The 21,994-nt window shown below is 41.0% G+C and overlaps 1 protein-coding gene across 6 annotated transcripts in view; it reads right to left on the bottom strand.

The window, feature by feature from the left end:
- Positions 1 to 21,994, bottom strand: part of si:ch211-26b3.4 (connector enhancer of kinase suppressor of ras 2) — a 100,598-nt gene that overhangs the window by 22,927 nt on the left and 55,677 nt on the right. For all 6 annotated transcript variants that reach the window (XM_034223171.1, XM_034223170.1, XM_034223169.1 and 3 more), the window contains 6 exons: positions 16,671 to 16,790; positions 15,354 to 15,413; positions 15,131 to 15,199; positions 10,794 to 10,940; positions 911 to 1,038; positions 563 to 774 (listed from right to left, as the gene is read on the bottom strand). In XM_034223171.1, coding sequence (XP_034079062.1) covers positions 563 to 774; positions 911 to 1,038; positions 10,794 to 10,940; positions 15,131 to 15,199; positions 15,354 to 15,413; positions 16,671 to 16,790 — 736 coding nt within the window. The remainder of the gene's footprint in view (positions 1 to 562; positions 775 to 910; positions 1,039 to 10,793; positions 10,941 to 15,130; positions 15,200 to 15,353; positions 15,414 to 16,670; positions 16,791 to 21,994) is intronic.

Genomic DNA, 21,994 nt, shown 5'->3' with positions numbered 1-21,994 from the left:
CCTTCAGATTCTCTGCGGATTTGTGGATTGGGAGCCAATCCTTTCGTATAATACATTGTCATTGTACCATTATTAACAGAAAAACAGATGTATTGATTAATTTTCAAGTCCAGTTGTGTTCTGTGCCACTTTACTAATCACTTTCTTACAATACAAGTGACTAGTATAGCTATCAAGGTTACCAAAAAATCGTATTGTCTTCCAATACTTCCGTCAGTCACATGACCCTCGTCTTTCACATAATAGGTCCCCTTGAGAGTCTCCCAGGACGGTACAGGATGTCTAAAAGCTTTCTCGGACAAGTGTGACACAGGTGGTGGGGCAGACAGGGAGCTGGACACAGTGGTTTGGACTGACCTTTTGTGGCATGTGATCAGTGTTTTTGGGACGCGAGGTAAAGACACAAAGAAGCTGAGCCATGAAGTGAGAGATGATGAACACATAAGGAAGGAGTTCTGAGAAAAGGGTGAGAAGAGTAGCGGGAGATAGCATGCGGTTGTACAAAGCAAACACAGGCCGTTAATGCCCCATTCGCACTGTTCAATTGCGCTCTCCATCTCACCATGGGTTGGGGTCTTGTCCCGCCTACGAACCCCCGTATTGCGGGTCCTGTCATAGTCAGAACCCGGGGGTCCGTCTCCCTCCAGCAGGGAGAAGTACTGACCACTGTCCTGGTCCAGGTAGTAGCTGACGGCCTCCGAACCTTTGGAGCCGGACTGGGAGCTAACGCTGTAGCGGTTGATCTCGTCGCAGGACATCAAGCCCATCTCATCCCTGGAGAGAGCATCATCATCATCATTATCAGCACCATCATCATCATCATAATCAATGTAATCATCATCATCATCATCATCATCATCATCATCATCATCAGCATCATCATCATCATCAAACATCTGTGTGTGCTTACCTGGTGCTGTAGAGTCCAGAGACGGGGGAGAGGATGTAGACGTCCTGCATGCTGGGAGCGTCCATTTTGGACATGCCTAGAGTTCCAACGGGTGTCGGGGAGGTGCTGGTGGGGCTGGTGGGGACCGGCTGAAGGGAGGAAGAGGAGAGGAAGAAGTGGTGAATGACTTGCACCTTTTTCACTGAGCAAAGTACTTAGATGTTTACTTAAGGGAAAGTAGTAATGGGACAGTGTTAAACTTCGAGCCAAAAGTACTCATTCTGCAGACCAGCTTATTTCCTATTTTCTGTACAATATAAATGTTATCATGATATAATAATTATTAAGGCATGTGTTCATTTTGCAGGATTTGTTGTTACTATATATAGATTTAGTAAAACAAAATCCTGCAAAATGAACACATGACCGGGACACTTCCCAAAGGGATTTAAAAGATGATCTTAACCTATAATAATACATCATAAATGATATGTTGATTATGTTTTTTATTAATTAATCTAAATTTCAAAGTCACTGCTATCAAACATGTAATGGAGTAACAGGCACAATATTTGCCTCTGAAAGTAATAGGAGGACACACAAAGTAGCTGGAAAAATAAATATTCAAGTACATTTCAAGTACCACAACATTGTACTAAATGACAGTGCTTGAATGTATTTAGTAACTGTACACCACTGTCAGTTAGTTATAATGGGGCATGGTGAGGGGATCTGGGAGCAAAATCTGTAGAAACTGAGCATGAAATCTTTTCCTGCCTCAGAGAAAAACAAACGGTTTACGGCGTATGAGCGAAGGGAACATTTTATTTGTTGTTTTCTTCCTCAAACTGCAGCCCTCACTCATTTTAGCACTGAATCAAAGTTATTTCCCCACAGTTGCTATGTTGTGTATGTTGTCTTTTTTTATATTATTCTGACTGTGCAGCCTCTCCCACGTTCAAACGCTCATTCACTATTCTGTCATTTTGTCTCTAGCCTCTTCACTCACACAGGGCTCTCCATGTCTGTTCCCATGACAACCTCTCCTCTCCTCGCCCTCTGCGATGCTACGAGAGAAGAAGAACGCGGAGGGAAAAAGCTAGCGTGACCTCCTACCTCAGCCTGACTCAAGGACACGTAGATGCATGTGTCATCAGGTGAGGACAGGGTGCCTCGCTTCTGATGTCACAGAAACTCTGTCCAATTTTTTACGTGAATCATTTGTTTTACTCTTGAGGAGTAGCTCGGTTGACAAACACTCGCCCGAGGAAGAGGATTTCAGATTTAGACAAATGACTTGTTTTACTATACTGTTTGAAGAGCACACTCCATTTTAGAGAGGAGAGCGTGTGGACAGAATGGAAAACAGACAGAGAGCCGGAGCGACGGCGAGGCGGGCAGCGTTCTCATTAGAAAGTCCAATGTTTCATCATTTCATGAGAAGTGCATTAGGCGAATTCATTTCATATTCCAAACTTTCCATCCACCCCCCCCCCTCTCCCTCTCTACCTCCATCCCCAGGCCCTGTCTCTATCTTCATTTCTCCCTCTCTCTCACGGTCTTCCTCCCGTGAAGGCAGCTTACAGTAAGACGGCTTCACATAAATAATGAAGACCGGGTGGAAAGAGAGGGACGCCAGAGCAAAGGAAATAGGACAAAGAGAGAGAAACAGAGAGAAAGAGTGAAGTGAGAGGAAGAGGGAGTAGGGCGGGGGGGAGCTGTGCAGTGTGGTGACTGGAGCTGAGAGTGAAAACAGTAATTTAGTGATTACAGCCCACTGCTGCCTGCATGGGAAAGTGGAGTTGGGGGTAGAAGTGGAGAGAGATGGGACCTCCACAGCAGGAACAATTCCAGTCTGTTAAAACAGCACTTAAACCAGGGGTGTCAAACTCAATTTCATCGCGGGCCACATTCGCATAAAGGTTGCACTCAAAGGGCCGGTTGTACCTATATAAATATACAATATATATATAAAATAATGTATTATATTTAGGGCTGTCAGTCGATTAAAAATATTTAATCGCGATTAATCGCATGATTGTCCATAGTTAATCGCGATTAATCGCAAATTAATCGTACATTTTTGATCTGTTCTAAATGTACCTTAGAGGAATATTTTTCAAGTTTTTAATACTCTTATCAACATATGAGTGGAGAAATATGCTTTATGCTAATGTTTATTATCATTTGAACAATGACAAATAACCTCATGAATATTAAACACAACAACCTCTGAACATTACAAATATTCGCCTCAATTCAACCTGGAACCTCTCATACAATACAAATGGTGTGTGTGTGTGTGTGTGTGTGTGTGTGTGTGTGTGTGTGTGTGTGTGTGTGTGTGTGTGTGTGTGTGTGTGTGTGTGTGTGTGTGTGTGTATATGTGTGTGTGTGTGTGTGTGTGTGTGTGCGCGTGTGTGTGTGATGGATCGTTGGAGCTATGTGCAACTCAAGGCATATGCTCGAACGGGAGCTGCCTGGACGCTGCAATCATGTTGCGCACTATCCGTGCTGAGTGTGCTGACTTTTCGTACAATGCCCCACTGTCTGGCTTCCTGCATAAAGTCAAGTGCTCGGCGCAGTTGTGGCGAAATGTCGCTCCTCTGTTTTCATTTAAACAGCTCCATATCCGTTAGCGCAGCTAGCTAGCACCAGATGCTAACAACAACAATGCACGTAAGGTCTCTCTCTCGCTCGCTCGGGCCACACATACACACACCCTCCCGGTCCTCCCAACAGCCAGTCGGTGCCTGCCGGTGAGCGTGGAAGTGTGGTCTGCCACAAGCGGGCGGCAGGAGCGGGGCTGTCAGCATCAGCTTGTAGATGGTATTTTAAACTCGATGCGCTGAAACTACGGGGCGGCCGAGGAAAAAAAATACACATGCGTTAATCGCGTTAAAATAATTAGTGGCGTTAATTTTTTTTTGCGTTAACGCGTTAACTTGACAGCCCTAATTATATTACATTATTGGCTCTGAATTGGATTATTATCGGATAGGATAATAACGTAGTAATTAACTACGTCTGAAAGCAGAAGTCCAGGCCAAATAATTGCAAGTCTCTTCAGTGCACATGTCACAAAACGAGATGCATTGTGGGACATGTAGTTTATGGGCAACCTGCTTCTGTAAAGTGGCATGTAACTGTATAATAAACGTATTATATTCTTTGCAAGCTCTTGCAGGGCCACATAAAATGAAGTCACGGGCCGGATTTGGCCCCCGGGACTTGAGTTTGAGTCCCGACTGAAACCATCTGACCCCCGCTGCGTCCACTCCAAACTATACCAAAATAATCTGCTGCTTCAAACCCTCTCCACACCAATGTTCCCCATCCCACAACCTTTGCTTGCACTCATTGATATAATACAATAACATATTACATGACTATGTGAGGGAATTAAAGGGGCTCTATTATGCTTATTTTCAGGTTCATATGTGTATGTTGTGCCTCTACTGTGACATGTTTTCATGCTTTAATGTTCAAAACATGCAGCACCTCTTTTCACCCGCTGTCTGAAACCAGAGCCCAGTCTGCTCTGATTGGTTAGCTGACCGGCTCTGTTGTGATTGGTCAACAGCTCAATCACGTACAATGTGTTGGAGCGCTAATAGAAGCTCAGTGTTACGTCGTGATGTCCCCATGTCGTGGAAGTAAACAAAGAAGTCCAATGGACACGTTTCAGGCAAGGGGGGATTATGGGAGAGAAAGTCCCTCTGGAGGGACATTTGGGGATTTTAACCTTAGCAGACCATTTACATGCAAACCTTTTTAACAAACAACAGGAAAGGGAACAACTAAAAGGCATTATAGGGCCCCTTTAGGAGTTGTTACTAAAATATGTAATAAGAAGGATTTCTTGTATTGGAACTTGATGGTATCAACAGTTTGAGTGAAGGTTTAAGCACTCAAGGGCTTGGATTTTGTAATGTATAGTAAACATATTTGGACTGTTATAGACCATAAAAATAGAATGTATGAATTAAAAAATGGGTGTAGTTCTCCTTTAAGGCCATTTACTTACAAATCCCTGGCTTTTGTTTCTATCTCTTGATCTTCATCAAGATATACTACATTTTAAGAACCTTCACTTACATTATAATTTTTTTTGATCAAATATTTATCTTTGAAGGAATAATGGCAGACATGTCAAGTTGCATTAGCTGCCATAAAAGTAGACCAAAGAAAGTACTGTAGAAAAAATGTCAAAGAAACATAAAAAACATCACTCATTTGGCTGGTCCATTAATAAGTCATAACAACACGTTTTGCCTAAAATAGCAGGCAGTTTCATAGAGAAATTATTTATGTATCTAAACATATAACAGATTTATGAAAGCCAGGTCATGGACAATGTGTGGCACACGTGTGACTAGTGAAGTGACCTGTGATGAGACCTCCAATCACGCATGACATGACCCCCGCCATGATGCACATTTGACAGCAACTCAGCAGACACAGCAGCAATCAGCATCATAGTAATTACAGTAGATCATTAAATTGCTTCTACTCCATCCTACGGTAGACTCAAACACACACACAGAAAGAGAAAAAGAGAGAGATATTATTGAGTAGAATAAAGGACGTTGCCATGGAGGGATTTGGGGCTGGAATCACATGATAATTTGCAGAGATAAATTGTTTCCTTTGTGGATTCGGTGATAATCCGGCTGAACATTTGCCACATTTGTGCTACACTTCACAGCCGTGCAATTCATCCTCTAATACCGGGCTTAGAAATATGAGAGTGCATGTGTTTTCACGTGTGTTTATTTTTGAGAGCGTGTATGTACAGTATCAAAAAACAAGCTTTAAGAGTGCAGTGACCCAGATCCTTAGCCTCTCAAAGGAGCAATGCGACTGATAAAAACAACCCTTCGCACAGAAACACACTCGCTTTGACACACACAAATGGACAAGCGTGCATATGGCCGCGCTTCAAAATGTGTGCACACTGACACACACACGCAGGCTGTTTAGCAGGATTCAGTGCATTATCTCCAGTATTTGCTGAGTAGCAGCTCTTGTTTCGGAGCCAGTGGAGCTGCCTGTAGTTGCTTATGAATAATTAAGAGCTCCAGTCTTTCCGAGAGAGAACAAATCTAAAAGTCTGCTTTCTTCTCTTCTCCCGCAGATATCTCGGCGCTCTGATCTCGGTGCTAACGGCGCGTTTGTGTCTTAGCAGCCCATCAGGGATAGAATTCCCACAATCCTCTGCTGTTGCACACGGCAAATGTAACAATAAGCTCATGGTAACAACCTAGAGTGGGGATCTAACAAGGCAGCAACCTTGTTGGAGGCAGAGATGTTGATTGAGTTGCAGCAAATGTTATGGTTATTACATGATCTAAATGGTCTAAACGTAATGTACAAGTCTCTCGTTTGAACATATTTCCACATGATTTTGTCCAATATACTGCTTTACATTGTTACATACATGTAAAGTAGGACTTTACAAAGCATGGAAGCACAAGCAGCATCAGACTGCCTTATGCATACACCTGCTCTGACCTGTAAGCCTTTTCAACATGAGTACTGTAATTCCACTTTTAGATCTACAGTACATTAAAAATGTACTCCCTGACAAAAAAAGAAGATGCATTTTGGGGCAAAGGTTGAATGATTTAGGACCGAAGTGTCAGTAAATATGAATGTGAGTGGGAGTGTGGCAGGACCTTTTGGTGACCTTGTATTGCCCTGAGCAGCGAGCTCAGGCAATATAGTACTTTTTAAATCATTCAAAGTGCAACTTTAAGATTAAATTAGCTATTTTTACCCCTTCACTAACTCAATGTATCTCTATGGATAAAGATTTGCTTTTGTTTGCATAAAACTCTAAAAATTGAAATGGAGGTTTAGCTACAGACACTTTGTGAATGACTTTGAACTGTGCCAGCAGTACAGCAGGCTGTGAAAAAATAAGAGATTTCTTGAAATGCACAACAGGATAATTGATGCCAGGTCACAAAGTGAACAAGTTTCCTTTTGGAAATATATGTTTAAAAATGCTAGTGGGAGACTCACTGGATCTGCCCTCTATAGGTAAAGTTCAAAATGAAAGTATAACAGCAAAGATAACTATAGATGAAATCCATAAGGCAATCGGAAAACTGAAAACAAACAAAGCTCCAGGTAGTGACGGATTCCCATCTGAGTGGTACAAAAAACTAGAAAAATAACTGTCTTCACTGCTACTAGGTGCCTTTAATTGGATCATGTCAAAAGAGGATACTCTCCCCTCATGGAAAGAAGCAATTATTACAGTTATCCCCAAACCACTAAAAGATAAAGAATTTTGCCAAAATTATAGACCAATCTCAATTCTTAATGTTGATTACAAGCTCTACACTACGATACTATCAAACAGGCTACAAACAATAGTACCAGACCTCATAGATGAGGATCAAACAGGCTTTGTTTCAGGTAGACAGACGCATGATAATATCAGAAGACATCATACATAGAATACAAAAAAATAAAATACCAGCAGCACTGATTAGTCTCGATGCGGAAAAAGCATTTGACAGGGTCAATTGGGAATTTTTATATCTAACATTAGAGAAATTTGGATTCAGTAATAAAACAATTAAATGCATTAAGTCTATTTATAACAAACCAACAGCTCGAGTTAAAGTTAATGGCTCACTAACAGACAGATTTACATTGGAAAGAGGAACTAGACAGGGCTGCTGTCTCAGCCCTACCCTGTTTGCTCTATAGAACCATTAGCCCAAATGATCAGACAGGAAAGTGCTATTGCAGGAATATAAATTAGTCAACAAAAACATGTTATTAGCCTTTTCGCAGACGACGTCATGATCATGCTGAAAGATCCAGTAAGCTCCTTTATAAAGCTAATGCAAATTATGGAACAATTTGGTGAATATTCAGGATACAAATTAAACATATCTAAAACTCAAATCCTTATGTTTAACTGCGCTCCAAATCAACAACTAAAAGAATTAAATTTAAACTGGGAAGCAAAATCAATTAAATACTTAGGAATAAACATAACCAAAAATGTAGCAAAGCTGTACCAAAGCAACTATGAATGTATTGACAAAGATATAAGGAAAGATTTCGAAAAATGGTCAACTTACCCGATGAGTTTTATTGACAGGATAAATACAGTGAAAATGAATATTCTACCACGCTTGTTGTATTTATTTCAATCCTTGCCGATAAATATACCGCAGATTCAGTTCCAAAGCTGGGATAAGCTTATATCAAGATTCATATGGGGGGGTAAAAGACCTAGGATAAGATATACCACACTGCAATTGCCTAAAGAAAGAGGGGGACTGGCACTTCCAAACTTAAAGGAATATTATCATGCAGCACAACTACGTCCTCTTATTTACTGGTGCAACTCCGATTATATAGCCCGCTGGAAAGACATCGAAATACTTACATATGAGTCCCCAATTCAACCACTCATAGGGCAAAGAAAAATACCTCCCCATATTAAAGAAAAGGGAGACCTAGACCCAATAACAACATTTACACTAGAAAAATGGTATTCTATTATTAAACAATTGAAATTGGGAAGGGAACTTGGACTATTAAACTGGATAGCCTATGACAAAGGATTCAAACCAGGAAGCTATGACTGTAGATTCAAGCAATGGACAGAACAGGGTTTAACAGCCATATGCACGGTTATCCAGAAGGGAGAAATGAGAAGCTTTCAAGACCTGAAAAACCTCTTTGACCTAGAGAACAAAGACTTATTCAGATATATGCAAATGAGGGACTACTATACAAAAAAGGTTAAGAAAAATGAAGATGACATACAACCTATTGTAAAGATTATTGCACGAGCTTACCATGATGATGTTCGCAAAGTTGTGTCAACCCTGTATTCGTGCTTGATGGAAGCCAAAAAAGATTCAACACTCTATGTAAAAACTAAATGGGAAAAAGAACTAAACGAAAGGATCTCAGATGAGATGTGGTATGATATGTGGAAAATGCACCAGACCACTACACAGTCACACGGATGGAGAGAATTTCTGTGGAAAAACCAAATTCGTTTCTTTTACACACCCAAAATCACTAGTAAACAAACAAACACTCAACAATCATGCTGGAGACTTTGTAAACATCAGGACCCTCACCATACACATGTGTTTTGGAGCTGCAGTAAAATGCAACCTTTCTGGGACTGTGTACACTCTGTTATATGCAAGGTATTAGGCTATAGAATCCCTCGAACATGTGTGGTATTATACCTGGGACATATGGAAGGATCTGTACATGTCGGAGATCAATACCTGATCAAGATCCTCCAAGCTGCTGGAAAGAAGGCTATCACTAAAAACTGTCTAAAGGCGGAAACACCAAGCTACAGACAATGGGTTAATATTATTGGTGATATCCTAATAATGGAGAAAATCACATACAAGTTGAAAGTAATGGAAGACAAATTTCTTAAGGGCTGGGAAAAATGGTTAAGGTACATAACAAAAGAGTCATACAAAAACAAGTAATATTTGATAACTATGTAGATCGTCTCCGTACAGGCACTGTTCTCTCTGAAATGTAATATTTGTTGTGTGTAATTGTACCTTGTGAACAAATCAATAAAAGAAAGTTTAAAAAAAAAAAAAAAAAAAAAAAAAAATGCTAGTGGGATAATGCAGAGTATGGGCAGTAGAAATCACGAGTTGCCTGAGAGTGAATCAAAGATAAAGACAAAGGAAGAAGAAAAGCGTAATGTGCAGAGTGATACAATATTCTGCTAAGTACAAGTTAGCAGAAACTACATTGTCACATGTTGGGTGAGCAGCATCTCATTGAGCCAGTTTAGCACCTTCAGTTCAGGATGTGGAAGTTAAAGGAATAATTCACCTTCAGAATGATCATATCAATCACTCACCCAGTGTTACCGTGAAATCTTGAAGAAAATGTTGATTTTCTTGCATGCAAGTAGACAGGAAAAAGTACGAGTTTAACAACAACAATGTTGTGTCTCGTCAAATGTGTTAGTTATGTTTATATATTATGTCTGTCATTTTCATGTTTTTTCACATCTAGTCATGTCTGTTTATTTAGATCCTTCATCTCTAGTCAGTCCCCGTGTTTCATGTCGTGTCTCGTTTTCCATTTCCTGTTTTATTTTGTACTTACCTCTTGTCTTTCATTTCAGGTCCTGTTCCTTCCTCCCCTTGTGTGTTTTTCCCGCCATCATCAGTGTCTGCCCCGCCCCTGATTGTTTCCACCCACCTCATGTTTAAATAGTCCTGTCTCTCCCCTGTCCTGTGTCAGTTCGTCTTGTTTGTTTCCCTGAATGGTCATGCCAAGCCTCCGCTCAGAAAGGATCGCTCTCACTCATGTCAGGTGTTGTTGTTAATTTTGTAGGCTTACGTTTTTCTTAAGTTCTCTTTTTGTTATACTTAGTTTTTTCCTCCTTGTGAGCGCTTTTTGATATTTCCAGTACCTACTCTGTTAAGAGGGATTACCTGATCTTTGGAATTAAAAATACATTTTGTTACATTCGAGACTTTGTCTCTGGGTAGTGCATTTGGGTTCATCAGTTTGTGTCGAGGTCCCGACAAAAACTTCTGCTGTCGTATGCTTACTAACGTATATTTTCTACTATAATGCTGGTTTATTTCTATTTCTACTTTGAGATGTTTATATTTTAGAATTGTTTATTTCTACTCTTTTAATTTCTAATTATTTTGGGAAAACATTTCCCAATTTGGGATCAATCAAGTACATCTTATCTTAATTAATCAAGGCTTTACTTTGTTTAAGATTTAATTTTTTTTAAATTTAAGATTATAATAACGTTTTTCTTCAAGAAATCGAGGTAACACTGGGTGAGTAATTGATGTAACATGTTACGTTTGTGGGTGTGGGTATTTCTTTAAGGCATCCATGTGTTGCTGGTGTTTACCTGCAGGCCCAGTGGTTTCCAGCGCACGTTCCTGAGCAGAGCCGGCGTGGAGCTCAGGGTGTTCTGGGGCCTTTTCTTCAGCGTTAGAATGACTCCACACGGGTCTTCTCTCAGAGCGTTGACCAGGTTCTTCAGCTGCCAGCCCACCTGAGGAGCACACACACCGGGCTACCGAACTGCTGCAAACCACCACACACACACACGATGCACTGGGAGCAGCCAAATCTCCTGAGGAAAACCACCGGGGATGTTGTACTATTTACAACAGCTGAGTATAATGACAGAATAAACCATGTATACTGTCTGTCATTTATGTTTTCAGGCCTTTGAAATCCTGTGAATGTCTAGGAAAACAAATAACTGCTATGTGACCGCTACTAAACTACCTAACATGTTTTCATAGATCCTGAACATTTCCTTTTTTCTGCTAAAAAAGGGACACAAGCGTATATATATATATTTCTCCAAAATAGCTGCATAAAATATTAAAATGAGCCTATAAAATGTTTTTGTTCTATGTTATTCTCTACAAATAGAGGGGATAGAAGTTACATTCATCTACATTTGCGTGTGTATGTTTTCTGTACACCTAATCTACTTTACCCCGTAACCTTTATCAATACAATATAAATAAAACAACGATGGCTGCCATCATAACATTTGCATAGCTGGTTATCTTCTTGTGTTTTTTCTCTTAAAACGTATTCATTTTCCCCATGTATTGGGACCGATTGGGACTCAGTTTCCGTGCGGAGGACCCAAGTTCAATCCGGCCTGGAACCATTTACACGTCATCCCCCTTTCAACACTGTCACTCTTCAATAAAGGCTAATCTTGCCCAACATTTGTTTTGTATTATAACAACAGCATAAACAGAACACACAAAGACAGAGAAGAAATACACTGGATCCATGGATCAAGGCAGAAATATATATCGCATCATGTATTATGACGTAGATTTGTATCCCCATGGAGATTTAAAATCTTGTAAACTTCAATAATCTAACAGGCTTAGTGGCTTGAGAGGGAAATATATACATTCTCTGAGTGCTATGGTTAACGTCATATCTAGTACATTTTGTAGCTATCAGTATCACTGATCTGAAAACATATTAAAACAAAGAGTCAGTATGTTTTAGTTTTACGGAAGAGAGAGAGAGAGATGGTGAAAGAGTGAGAAATAACTGCTGACTGCAGTGTTTCTTTGTGGTTACGGCTGGCTTGTCTCCGGAGCTCGAAACACTCGTCAGGCCATTGATTGGCTACACTGGACTCGCTAATGGAAGTGTCCACAGAGGCCACTGCGCTCACACACACTTACCCAGACACACACACAGACAGAACTGCTGTGACCTTATTCCTGACATAATGATGACCAGCCTGTGTCAGCCTTTAGCAACCCGTTTCCTGTTCTCTTTGGCCCAGTTCAGAACACCGAGTTCAGCCAGCGTTCACCAGCAGCAAGTGATACAATATAAGTCATTTACTACTCTATGTTTTGTCCTGTTCTGCACACTAGAGACAATGGGGTATACCAGGACACCCAGGACACAATAGGTTGTATTTTTTATTTGCAAGTGACAGAAAAAAGGGCTAGCTATCAAACGGAACATACTGGAAGAAAAGGGACCGTGTGTCAGTCACAAGATCTTTCTTTATATATTTTTGTTAAATATTCTTGATAAGCACTTGATTACCCGTTTTAGACAACGTTTTTGAGCAGCAGCTCGTCTTGTATTTATCTTTTAATATGAAGCTACAGCTCGGCGATGCTTAGCATAGCCAAATAACATAGTTAAACAAAAAGAACTTCTAGCACCTGTAAAGCTCACAAGTGAACATGTTATGTCTTGTTTGTTTAGGGTACCTGTGCCCCACTGCGTCCATTCCCTATGCTAAGCTAAGCATTGAGGAAAACATTGATATTCTCTTTCTTTCAAAAAGTAGGACAAGAAGATGTATACCACATTCTCATATGTCTGGCCATTATGTAGCTACAATGAGGGTTAGGTAAGCTTAGCATTGAGACTAGGAGGAGGGTGACAGATCTAGCTTAACAAACAAGATAAAGAGTAGTTATTGTAAGAGGTGCTAGTATTTAGTTTATTTTTTTTACCTATGGACAGACAGAGGCTACTTGTTCACCTCTGCTTTCAGTTATTATGATACGCTAATCTAACGGTTGTCTTACTGTTGTTTCATATTCAGTGAAGACATGAGAACTTGGTCACAATATTTCAAAATGTCATACTATTCCTTTAACAAAAGAAGCAATGTTTTTTAAACTGTTAAGCTTGCATGGATAAGGTGTTGTCCCAGAACTGTAGCTTTCGTACAATTCCAAACAAAGTCTTGAAGTTTAGCTGAACTGGACCTCGGTGTGGTGTCTAGACCTTTATGTTAAGTTAATTCATTTAGTTCAATCCTTTGTCTTTTGCCTTGTCTTGTGACTTCCTGTTTTATTTTGTAGTAACCTTTCCCTCTCGTTTCAGAGCCCTTCCTGCCCTTGTGTGTTTTTCCTCCAGTGTGATTGTCAGCTCCTCCCTTAATTGTTGCCACCTGTGTCCCCTTACCTTGTGTGTATATAGTCTGCGGCTCCCCTTGTCCTGTGCCAGTTCGTCTTGTCTCACCAAGTCTGCCAGTCATCCCTTGACCTTGCTAAGTATATTTTTGATAGTGTTACGTTTTTGATAATCCAAGTAGATGTTTTGTTTAGCATTTTTGATCTTATAGTTTCTCAGTTTTGATCCCCCTAGTGAGCGTTTTGTGTTTTTGCCCTTTTATTAAATACTTTGTTAATCCTGACCTGCTTCTGGTGTCGTGCGTTTGGGTCCTGAGCCTTGTGACATTCATAACACTCGGTCATGCTAACCTTCTAATCCCTTGTTAGCTCCACCACAATGTTGGCCAGCGAACTGTGTATGCTAACAGCAAACACAAAGCCTATCCTAACCAGACCGGTTTAGAACAGTTCTTTAATCCAAATACAGCGAGCAAAGGGAAAAGGGAAGACAGGGAGAGACCAACCAAAAATAATAATAGAGCATAAACTGCTGCTGGAGAGGTTTTTCAAATCTCCAGGGTCTTCATTATTTTCCCAGATGCTATTACCTCCACATAATTATGTTGCCTCTTCAAACAGTCAGTTTGTTATTTGAGCAAAATCTACATTTTACCTCAAAAGAAAAAAGCTGAGCTAAAAACTGCAAGTCCTGTTTTGAAGTGGGTCTCAAACAGAAGCTCATGCATAGACATGAAGGCAGTGCTGTTGCTAAATACGTGGGCTAGGGCTACATAATGTGTCTATGATGTAATGGAATTTGTTCATTCAATCTTCACACTAATCTCATTTTTAAATATGGAGTCTTGCTAGATAAACTTATCACCCATGATGATGATGGTGGGTTTGCTGGTAGTGTGTATTAGCAGCTTGATTTAGGACTGCATTTTTTGTATTATGATAAGAGATTTCCTTCTTCTGTTTTTCCTCCCACTCTCCCAGCTCTGCCCCCTCCCAGCATCCCCTCATTTCCCTTTCTCCATTGCACACACACCTCTGTCTCCCCCTGCGTATCTCCTCCCCCAGAGTGAGGGATCAGAGGGGTGAGGGTCTAGCTGAGGGAGTAATGAAGGGTTGGAGCTGAGAGCCTAGCAGCGTGCGATCTGCACTGTCCCCTCGATGAGAGAGAGGGAGATAACACGTGCCTCCCTCACGCGTCAATCAACAGCACTCCATGCGTTCAAACGAGCAGTACCTATCGAGACGTACCAGGAAATACTAATGGGAAAGCACACACAAGACACACAAGACACCAACTTTTCTTTTCTTTTTCCTCCCATCCCTCAGATATCTCAAATAAATGCTGGAACGAATCGTTTGTGCCAGAGCTGACAGCACAGGCAATCAACTGAGCCCTCAATCACATGCTCTCACAAGGCCTCGTTTCCATTTAAAATGGCTGCCCATTTTCGTGCTTCCCTCTGATGTGATGAGTTGAAGGAAGAAAATACGAGTTATTCAAGTCTGAAAGTGGAACACATTTCAACCAGCCCCCTCCTTCAGGGGTTTCTAACGACAATGGGAACAAATTCTGGAAAAGAGTGAGCTGACAATCACACTGGACCGAACAAAGGTAATAATCGTCATATAATCTGCTCCAGCGGCAAGTCTAATTAGCCTACATAGCTGCACAGGACAGGAAGCACCATGACGGCAGGTGGTGGTAGTAGACATCATGTACATCTCCTTATCATAGCACAGGATGAAGAACGGAAGACAGAAATACATGAAAACTACATTTCCTTTGACTCTTTGGGACTACATTGTTTTTACTCACCACTGTCTGGTGATTGACTTGGATCACTTCGTCCCCTGCGTGGATCTTCTTACACAGGTCTGCCGGAGACTGCAGAGGCAGAAGTAATTGGAGGACAGAGAAGGACAACAGAAGTAAATGTAGGATATATTAAGGCTCAGATTCAATGTCATTGTGGAATTAGAGACCATGAGTTGTAGTCTGCGGAGTGTCAAGATTCCTACAGGGTGAAACAAAAACTCACATTCTCTGTGGTTCCTGTGATAACGTGGAGACCATCATACGTCGATTTGATGTACATCCCCTGAAACACAAGCATAGGCAGGCAGGATTCAGTATAATATAGTACTATTGAGTAATAGAATACACAGGAAAAAACGTTTGTATCTGTCAATCTTTGTCTTGACCTGACTTACGGATGTGGGACAAATTAAAGACGTAACTATCAACTATATAAGTGAAGTGTTGGTTGACCAAGACCCTCCAAAGCAAACTTAGTGACCCTTATTATAGATTACCCAATATTTTAACTCTAATAGGACTGTTTTTTATAAAAACTAGACTCTTTATTAGGTTAAGGTTATGTTTCAACATCAATGTTCTACACACATTCAATGACCCCTTGAGCTCTGTCTGAAACAGTATGCTTTTTTTTTTAGTTCTCGTATTTTTTCCCCAAAAATACTTAAAATTGTATCCCCAAAGATCTGACTTAAGACATAAAAGCAAAACCTTCACATTGTGACCTGGTGAAGTCCTGTAACAATAAATAATAAATAAGAGTGCAAAAGCCAGGCATTGCATATTTACACACCTTGAATATTTAATATTATTTTCAAAGGCATTGTAGAGACTTGGATTCAGTCATGTAAGAACATTATTAACAGCTTCAAAGGGAGATGCTGTTTAAATGCTGTGTGAAAAACAGTCTAAATAAAACATAGGCTTAGGTTTTGGTGGAGACGCAGGGGACATGTCCCCCTAATATTTAGAACACATGCGTTTCTGCACCATTGACGTCATTGCAGTCAGTCCCGCTTAGGATTCCCTCAAGTTCAGGGTGTTTTTTTTTTACAGAAAGAGGAATTATCCGTAGAGTTCCCTTCATCTCCACAACAAACTTACCAAGTGAGTAAGAATGGCAAAAATAATAACTTAAGATCCAGATGTCTGATGAAAATATCCTTCATCTGGTTTAAAATAGAGGTATAACCACCAATATTCATAAGGTTTCTCCTTAAAAAAGGGCTTAAAACTAATTATGACAGATTCTGGCCAATGAACACAAGGCTGATGAATGACCCAAGGGGATACTGTACATCTGCACATCTGTACTACAGGTGACCCATATTGGTTTTACAAAGTTCTCTTGGTTTGAATATTGTTACAAACATTTGAGATTGTCTAGGTTGTTTTTGAGACATTTTAATGTGGAAATGTTACTATACCTTCAATACTATATGTCCAAACCAATGTTCGAAACAAAATTCTGCTAAAACGCTCAGTAGAGCTGAGCTGAACATTGATATTGATCTGCGTGCATGCTCAGGTGGGTGCTCACCAGGCCTTCACTTGGCATGATGCTGGTGAGGTGGACCACTTCCAGATGGGCAGACTGAGAGACCAGAGAGTCTGACGACAGAGAGATGATGTGGTCGCATATCCCCGCTAAGGTCTTACACTGGAGAGGATAAAAGACAGGAAGAGAGGTAGGAAAAGAAAAGGGACAAAAAGAGAAAGTTATTGAGATTGGTTTTGGTCCGTGAGGGATGCCGTGACCTAGCTTGAGGAGGTGAAACAGAAATCATTTCATCAGATTGTTCCACATCGCCACTTTCATCACTCCGGCACACAAACTGTTTCCTGTCAGTTTGTCCACAGGCAAGCCCACAAGACGCTGTCACAGACTGAACAACACATCACGGATACCAGCCGGCCCCGAGGTGCCCGCATGACATTTACTAACATCTAAATTACAGAGCACACATTTTATTTGTTCGGATGATAGGGCTGTTTCAGGAACCAAACAAAATCTTGAAAAAGTGGTTAGATTACCTCTACATTATTCCTTACACTCACATTCCTATTATGTAGTGCATCTGAGAAAATGCACCAAATGAAAAGGCTTCACCTTGCCTTTGTTCAAAATAAACGTTGATGATTTTTCAGGCTATTTGTCTGTTTGGTAACGCATGCTAAGTACATTTATCATCAGCAACATCTCTGCCTTCTAATCGTGGCTGACTGACTAAAGGGGGCGCACAGCAGAGCACGTTACCCTGGGTTTCCTGCACACACACATGCACACAAACACACTGACACACACACAGAAACGTAACTGTCATACATAAGAGAATATGCCATCTGTATTCACACAAGCAGCATGACAGTGATGAACCCTGCATAAAATAATCTTCCGATCTCAATCATAATGAGCAATTGCGGGATTATAGTTATGAAATGAACACACACACACACACACACGCGCGCGCACACACATGGACACACTTTATAGCTCAGAGCCTGTAATTCATTCAGTATGAGAGAAAAGGTGGTGGATCTTCTGCGAGCTGGCTATGTGATGCGCTCTCACACATACAGACGAAAACACACACAATTCCATCCTTTTCTGGGTCAGTTATTTGAAAAACACACTTTAGTTTCTGTGTATACAGGCAGCAATATTATGTTCTTGTCAAAGTATGCACACATTACGTAATGGGATACCCAGGACTTTTTATGTCATCATCAGATACCAGTGAGATTTCATTTAAAAAATCAAAGGGGGAATGAAGGGCTGGGAGATAATTCAAAATGGTAATTTGTCGCATTTCAATATTACGACATAGAAAGATTACATTGTTTCAATTGATAACTAGCCTGTGTTGGGAGTAACGCGTTACAAAATAACGTGTTACAGTAATCAGATTACATTTGTCTGTAACGCAGTAGTATAACGCGTTACTGTTGGTTCAGCAGTAATTACATTACAGTTACTACGCACAAAATGATCACGTTACTTGCGTTAACGATTTTGAATTGTCCATTTCGAATTGTCCATTTCGAATTGGTCCTCAGCAAATTCAAAAAGTATGCTTTTCTTATATTGTACTTCTTAAACATATATGTAAACAGATATTACAAAGAAGTATTCATGTGTTAATGAGCCCACTTTTCAAATAAACCAATTAAAGTTGATAACATTTTCTAACAAATCTTATTTGCATAACAAGCTTGAAATACACCCTTCATATTTCCCCTTATTATAATCAATCTGAGGCTTCTGTTTTAAGGAATAAGCTGCCAATACTGGCTGGTTTGTTTTCTTAAAGCATATTCAAGTATCAAGCATAATTTACTTTGTATTTGAATTGATTTTGCTAACTTACAAATTAATTTACAAGGCAGTATACCTCACATATATTGAGGGGCCAGCCTTTCATAATGTTTTTTCTGTATGTGGCCCTCAGTGTAAACAGTTTGGACACCCCTGATATAGACCATTCATTTATTACCAGAAAACATGCTTTATATTTAGTATATTGTTGAACCCTTGGGAAATAGATAAATAAGACTTAGGAATAAGTAGGGGGAAGGCAGAAGCAGAGTATATCTAATCCTGCCTATCCTACCTGTGACAATCTTGCTGCTTTGCTGGTATCCCTCTTTGATCATCGGACTAATAGTCTTGACCCGGGGTTAAGACGGGCCAGAGAGACAAAAGGCCAGTTAGCAGTGTGGAGACTTTGGACTGGTCCAGCTCTGACACACCCCGCCTTGATGTGACACGCCTCCGGAGAATCACAGCGCAGATTATAGGGAAGTTAATTTATGTGGTTGGCTGGCGTGAGATTTAAGAGCAGTCAAACCGAAAGCCAGACATAGTGCGCTGCCAAAAGGATTAAGCTCTGGCTACACACTGCACCCCCCCCTCTTCCTCACCAACCACCACCTCAACCTCCCTCTTTCTCTCCCGTGCTTTCTTCCTCCTCACCTCACACCTTCTATAGCACACACACTAAGCTCGGTTTTCATCTACTCCACATCCAGGAGCATATACGGGAAGATGGAGAAAGGGAGGAGGAGACGGGGCAAACGGAGAGGGGAGATGGAGGAAAACAGAGGAGAAAAGAGGTGATGAGGGAGGAAAGGGGAGAAAACAAGGGAAATGTGAAGAAGCACACACAACTAGGACAGTCTTATGTAATTTCTCTCATCCTTATGCATGCATGCACATACAAACACACACAGTGATACACACTTCACGCTCCATCAGACAGACTCGCACATGCTCATATCTTACACACACACACACACACACACACACACACACACACACACACACACACACACCACACACACACACACAACACCACACACACAACACACACACACACACACACACACACACACACACACACACACACACACACACACACACACACACACATCACACACACACACACACACACACACACACACCACACACAACACACACATCACACACACACACACACACACACACACACACACACACACACACACACACACACACACACACACACACACACACACACCACACACACACACCACACACACACACACAATCCCAGTCCATCTGATTGCTGCGGGCCGTAGTCTGAAGGAGAGCACAGTAGCAGTGAGTTTTGCATTATTGACAAACGTACAACTAGCACTACAGTAACTACAGCAGAGCTGACCAGAGCGCTAAAACAAGCAGAGCCCCATGCTGGATGCACACTTGAGACCCCTTTACGGTATGTCTGTCTGCATCAACATCCACATGACTCTTAAAGGGACAATTCACCCCAAAGTAAAAGAACAACAGCATTTTGCTCTTATCTGCAGTTCTATTTATTAATCTAGATTGTATTGGTGGGAGTTGTTGGAGATATCAAGATATCTGCCTTCTTTCTGATATAATGGAACTATAACTTGGCCTGTCGGGCTTGTGTCTTTCCATAAATCAGTACCTGGTTACAGTTTTTTCTCAATCGCTAAACCCACTATTTAGAATCAAAATTCTTTTTCATCAAACCAACAGCACAGCCATCGAAACAGAAAACCATTTCTCTACAAGAGTATACCATTTATCATTGATATCACACAAAATGCAGATGCTAAGCAGTGTTTTGCAAAACAGATCACACAATTCTCTAACTGAAATTACAATTTTCTACACAAACATCAAAAATCTTTTGTGTAACTCATGTCTACAAAACAAAATAATCTTCTCACAGTGGATAACACTTACTCCTCATAAACTTAGACCATAGCTACACTAATTGACACTTGATATGCAAAATATTAACACTTGTTATCAGTCAATCACCCCATTGAAAAAGGTAACTGCATGGAATGTACTGTATACCTTACAGTAATGATGTTACTGTTAGCTGATATCAATGACTTTCCTATAGTAATTGTAATTAGTGAGAATCCTATAAAAGACCTCCCTCACTTCAGTAAGATGTTTGTGTGAACAAAATGGCTGATCGAGTAGGTAGAGGAGCTCTGAGAGGAAGAAGGAACCCTGTTGTTCAGCGAGGAAGAGGGAGGGCTGATGTTCAGAGAGGAAGAGGGAACCCTGTTGTTCAGAGAGGAAGAGGGAACCCTGTTGTTCAGAGAGGAGGAGGGAACCCTGATGTTCACAGAGGAAGAGGGAGGGCTGTACGTATGCGTGGTGGAAGAGTTGAAAGGGGACCAATGCGAACAGTAGTTTCGGACAACACCTGTGCAACTATTGTGGACCACGTCATAAACCATGGCATGTCCCTCAGTGAGGCTGGCCAAAGGGTTCAGCCCAATATACGGAGATCAACAGTGGCATCCATTATTAGGATCTTCAGGCACGAAAATAGGTAAGCTACTGTAACCCTTTTTTACAGCACTTCATGCATTTCTATTTTTATGTAGGTTTCGATCACTGTTTTTATATTACAGTACATAACATTCTCAAATATTTATTGATAGAACTGAAAGAGCACCCCGCTCTGGTGGCAGAGGAAAGGCCTTTACTCCAGAACAAGAGTCTGCCATTGTTGATATGGTTGTGGCCAACAATGAAATCCGTTTAAGGGAGATTCAGGCCAGAATAATTGCAGACCAGGATGTCTTCAGTAACATTCCATCTATAAGTGTTGCAACCATTGACCGGGTGTTAAAGAGGCACCACCTCAGAATGAAACAGATCTATAAGGTTCCTGTTGAACGCAACTCTGACCGTGTGAAGGAGTTAAGGCACCGGTATGTACAGGTAAGGACCTCAATCACAGTGATGGCTTGCCTATATTTTTAGTATGTCGGACTGCTTACAGTAATGTAAAACGGTCCTCTGTTTGTTTCATTTTCTTTAGCGAATGATGGAGTTGGAAGGCAATGCATTACCACATGTTTTTGTATATGTGGATGAAGCAGGCTTCAACCTCTCCAAAGTGAGGAGACGTGGGAGGAACCTTATTGGGCAAAGAGCAACAGTCTTTGTTCCAGGCCAAAGGGGAGGAAACATAACAATGTGTGCGGCTATCTCGACACATGGCATCCTTGCTCACATCCCTGTAATGGGAGCATATAACACGCAACGTGTCCTTGCCTTCCTGGATGTCCTGTATGACCGACTTGTGCCACCAGAAGAGAGGGATCAAGTGAGGTCGGTTCACATGGTCATATGGGACAATGTGGCATTCCACCACTCTCGTGACGTGAGGGCATGGTTTGAGGCTCATCCACACATGGCCATGGAGTTCCTCCCTCCATACTCCCCATTTCTAAACCCCATTGAGGAGTTCTTCTCTGCCTGGAGATGGAAGGTTTATGACCATCATCCTCATGACAGAATGCCCCTTTTGGACGCAATGAATGCTG

The sequence above is a fragment of the Gymnodraco acuticeps genome, unplaced genomic scaffold, assembly GCF_902827175.1.
Source record: "Gymnodraco acuticeps unplaced genomic scaffold, fGymAcu1.1, whole genome shotgun sequence".
NCBI lineage: Eukaryota > Metazoa > Chordata > Actinopteri > Perciformes > Bathydraconidae > Gymnodraco > Gymnodraco acuticeps.
Note: the sequence above shows the minus strand (reverse complement) of the source record. Positions and strands in the feature narration are given on the sequence as shown.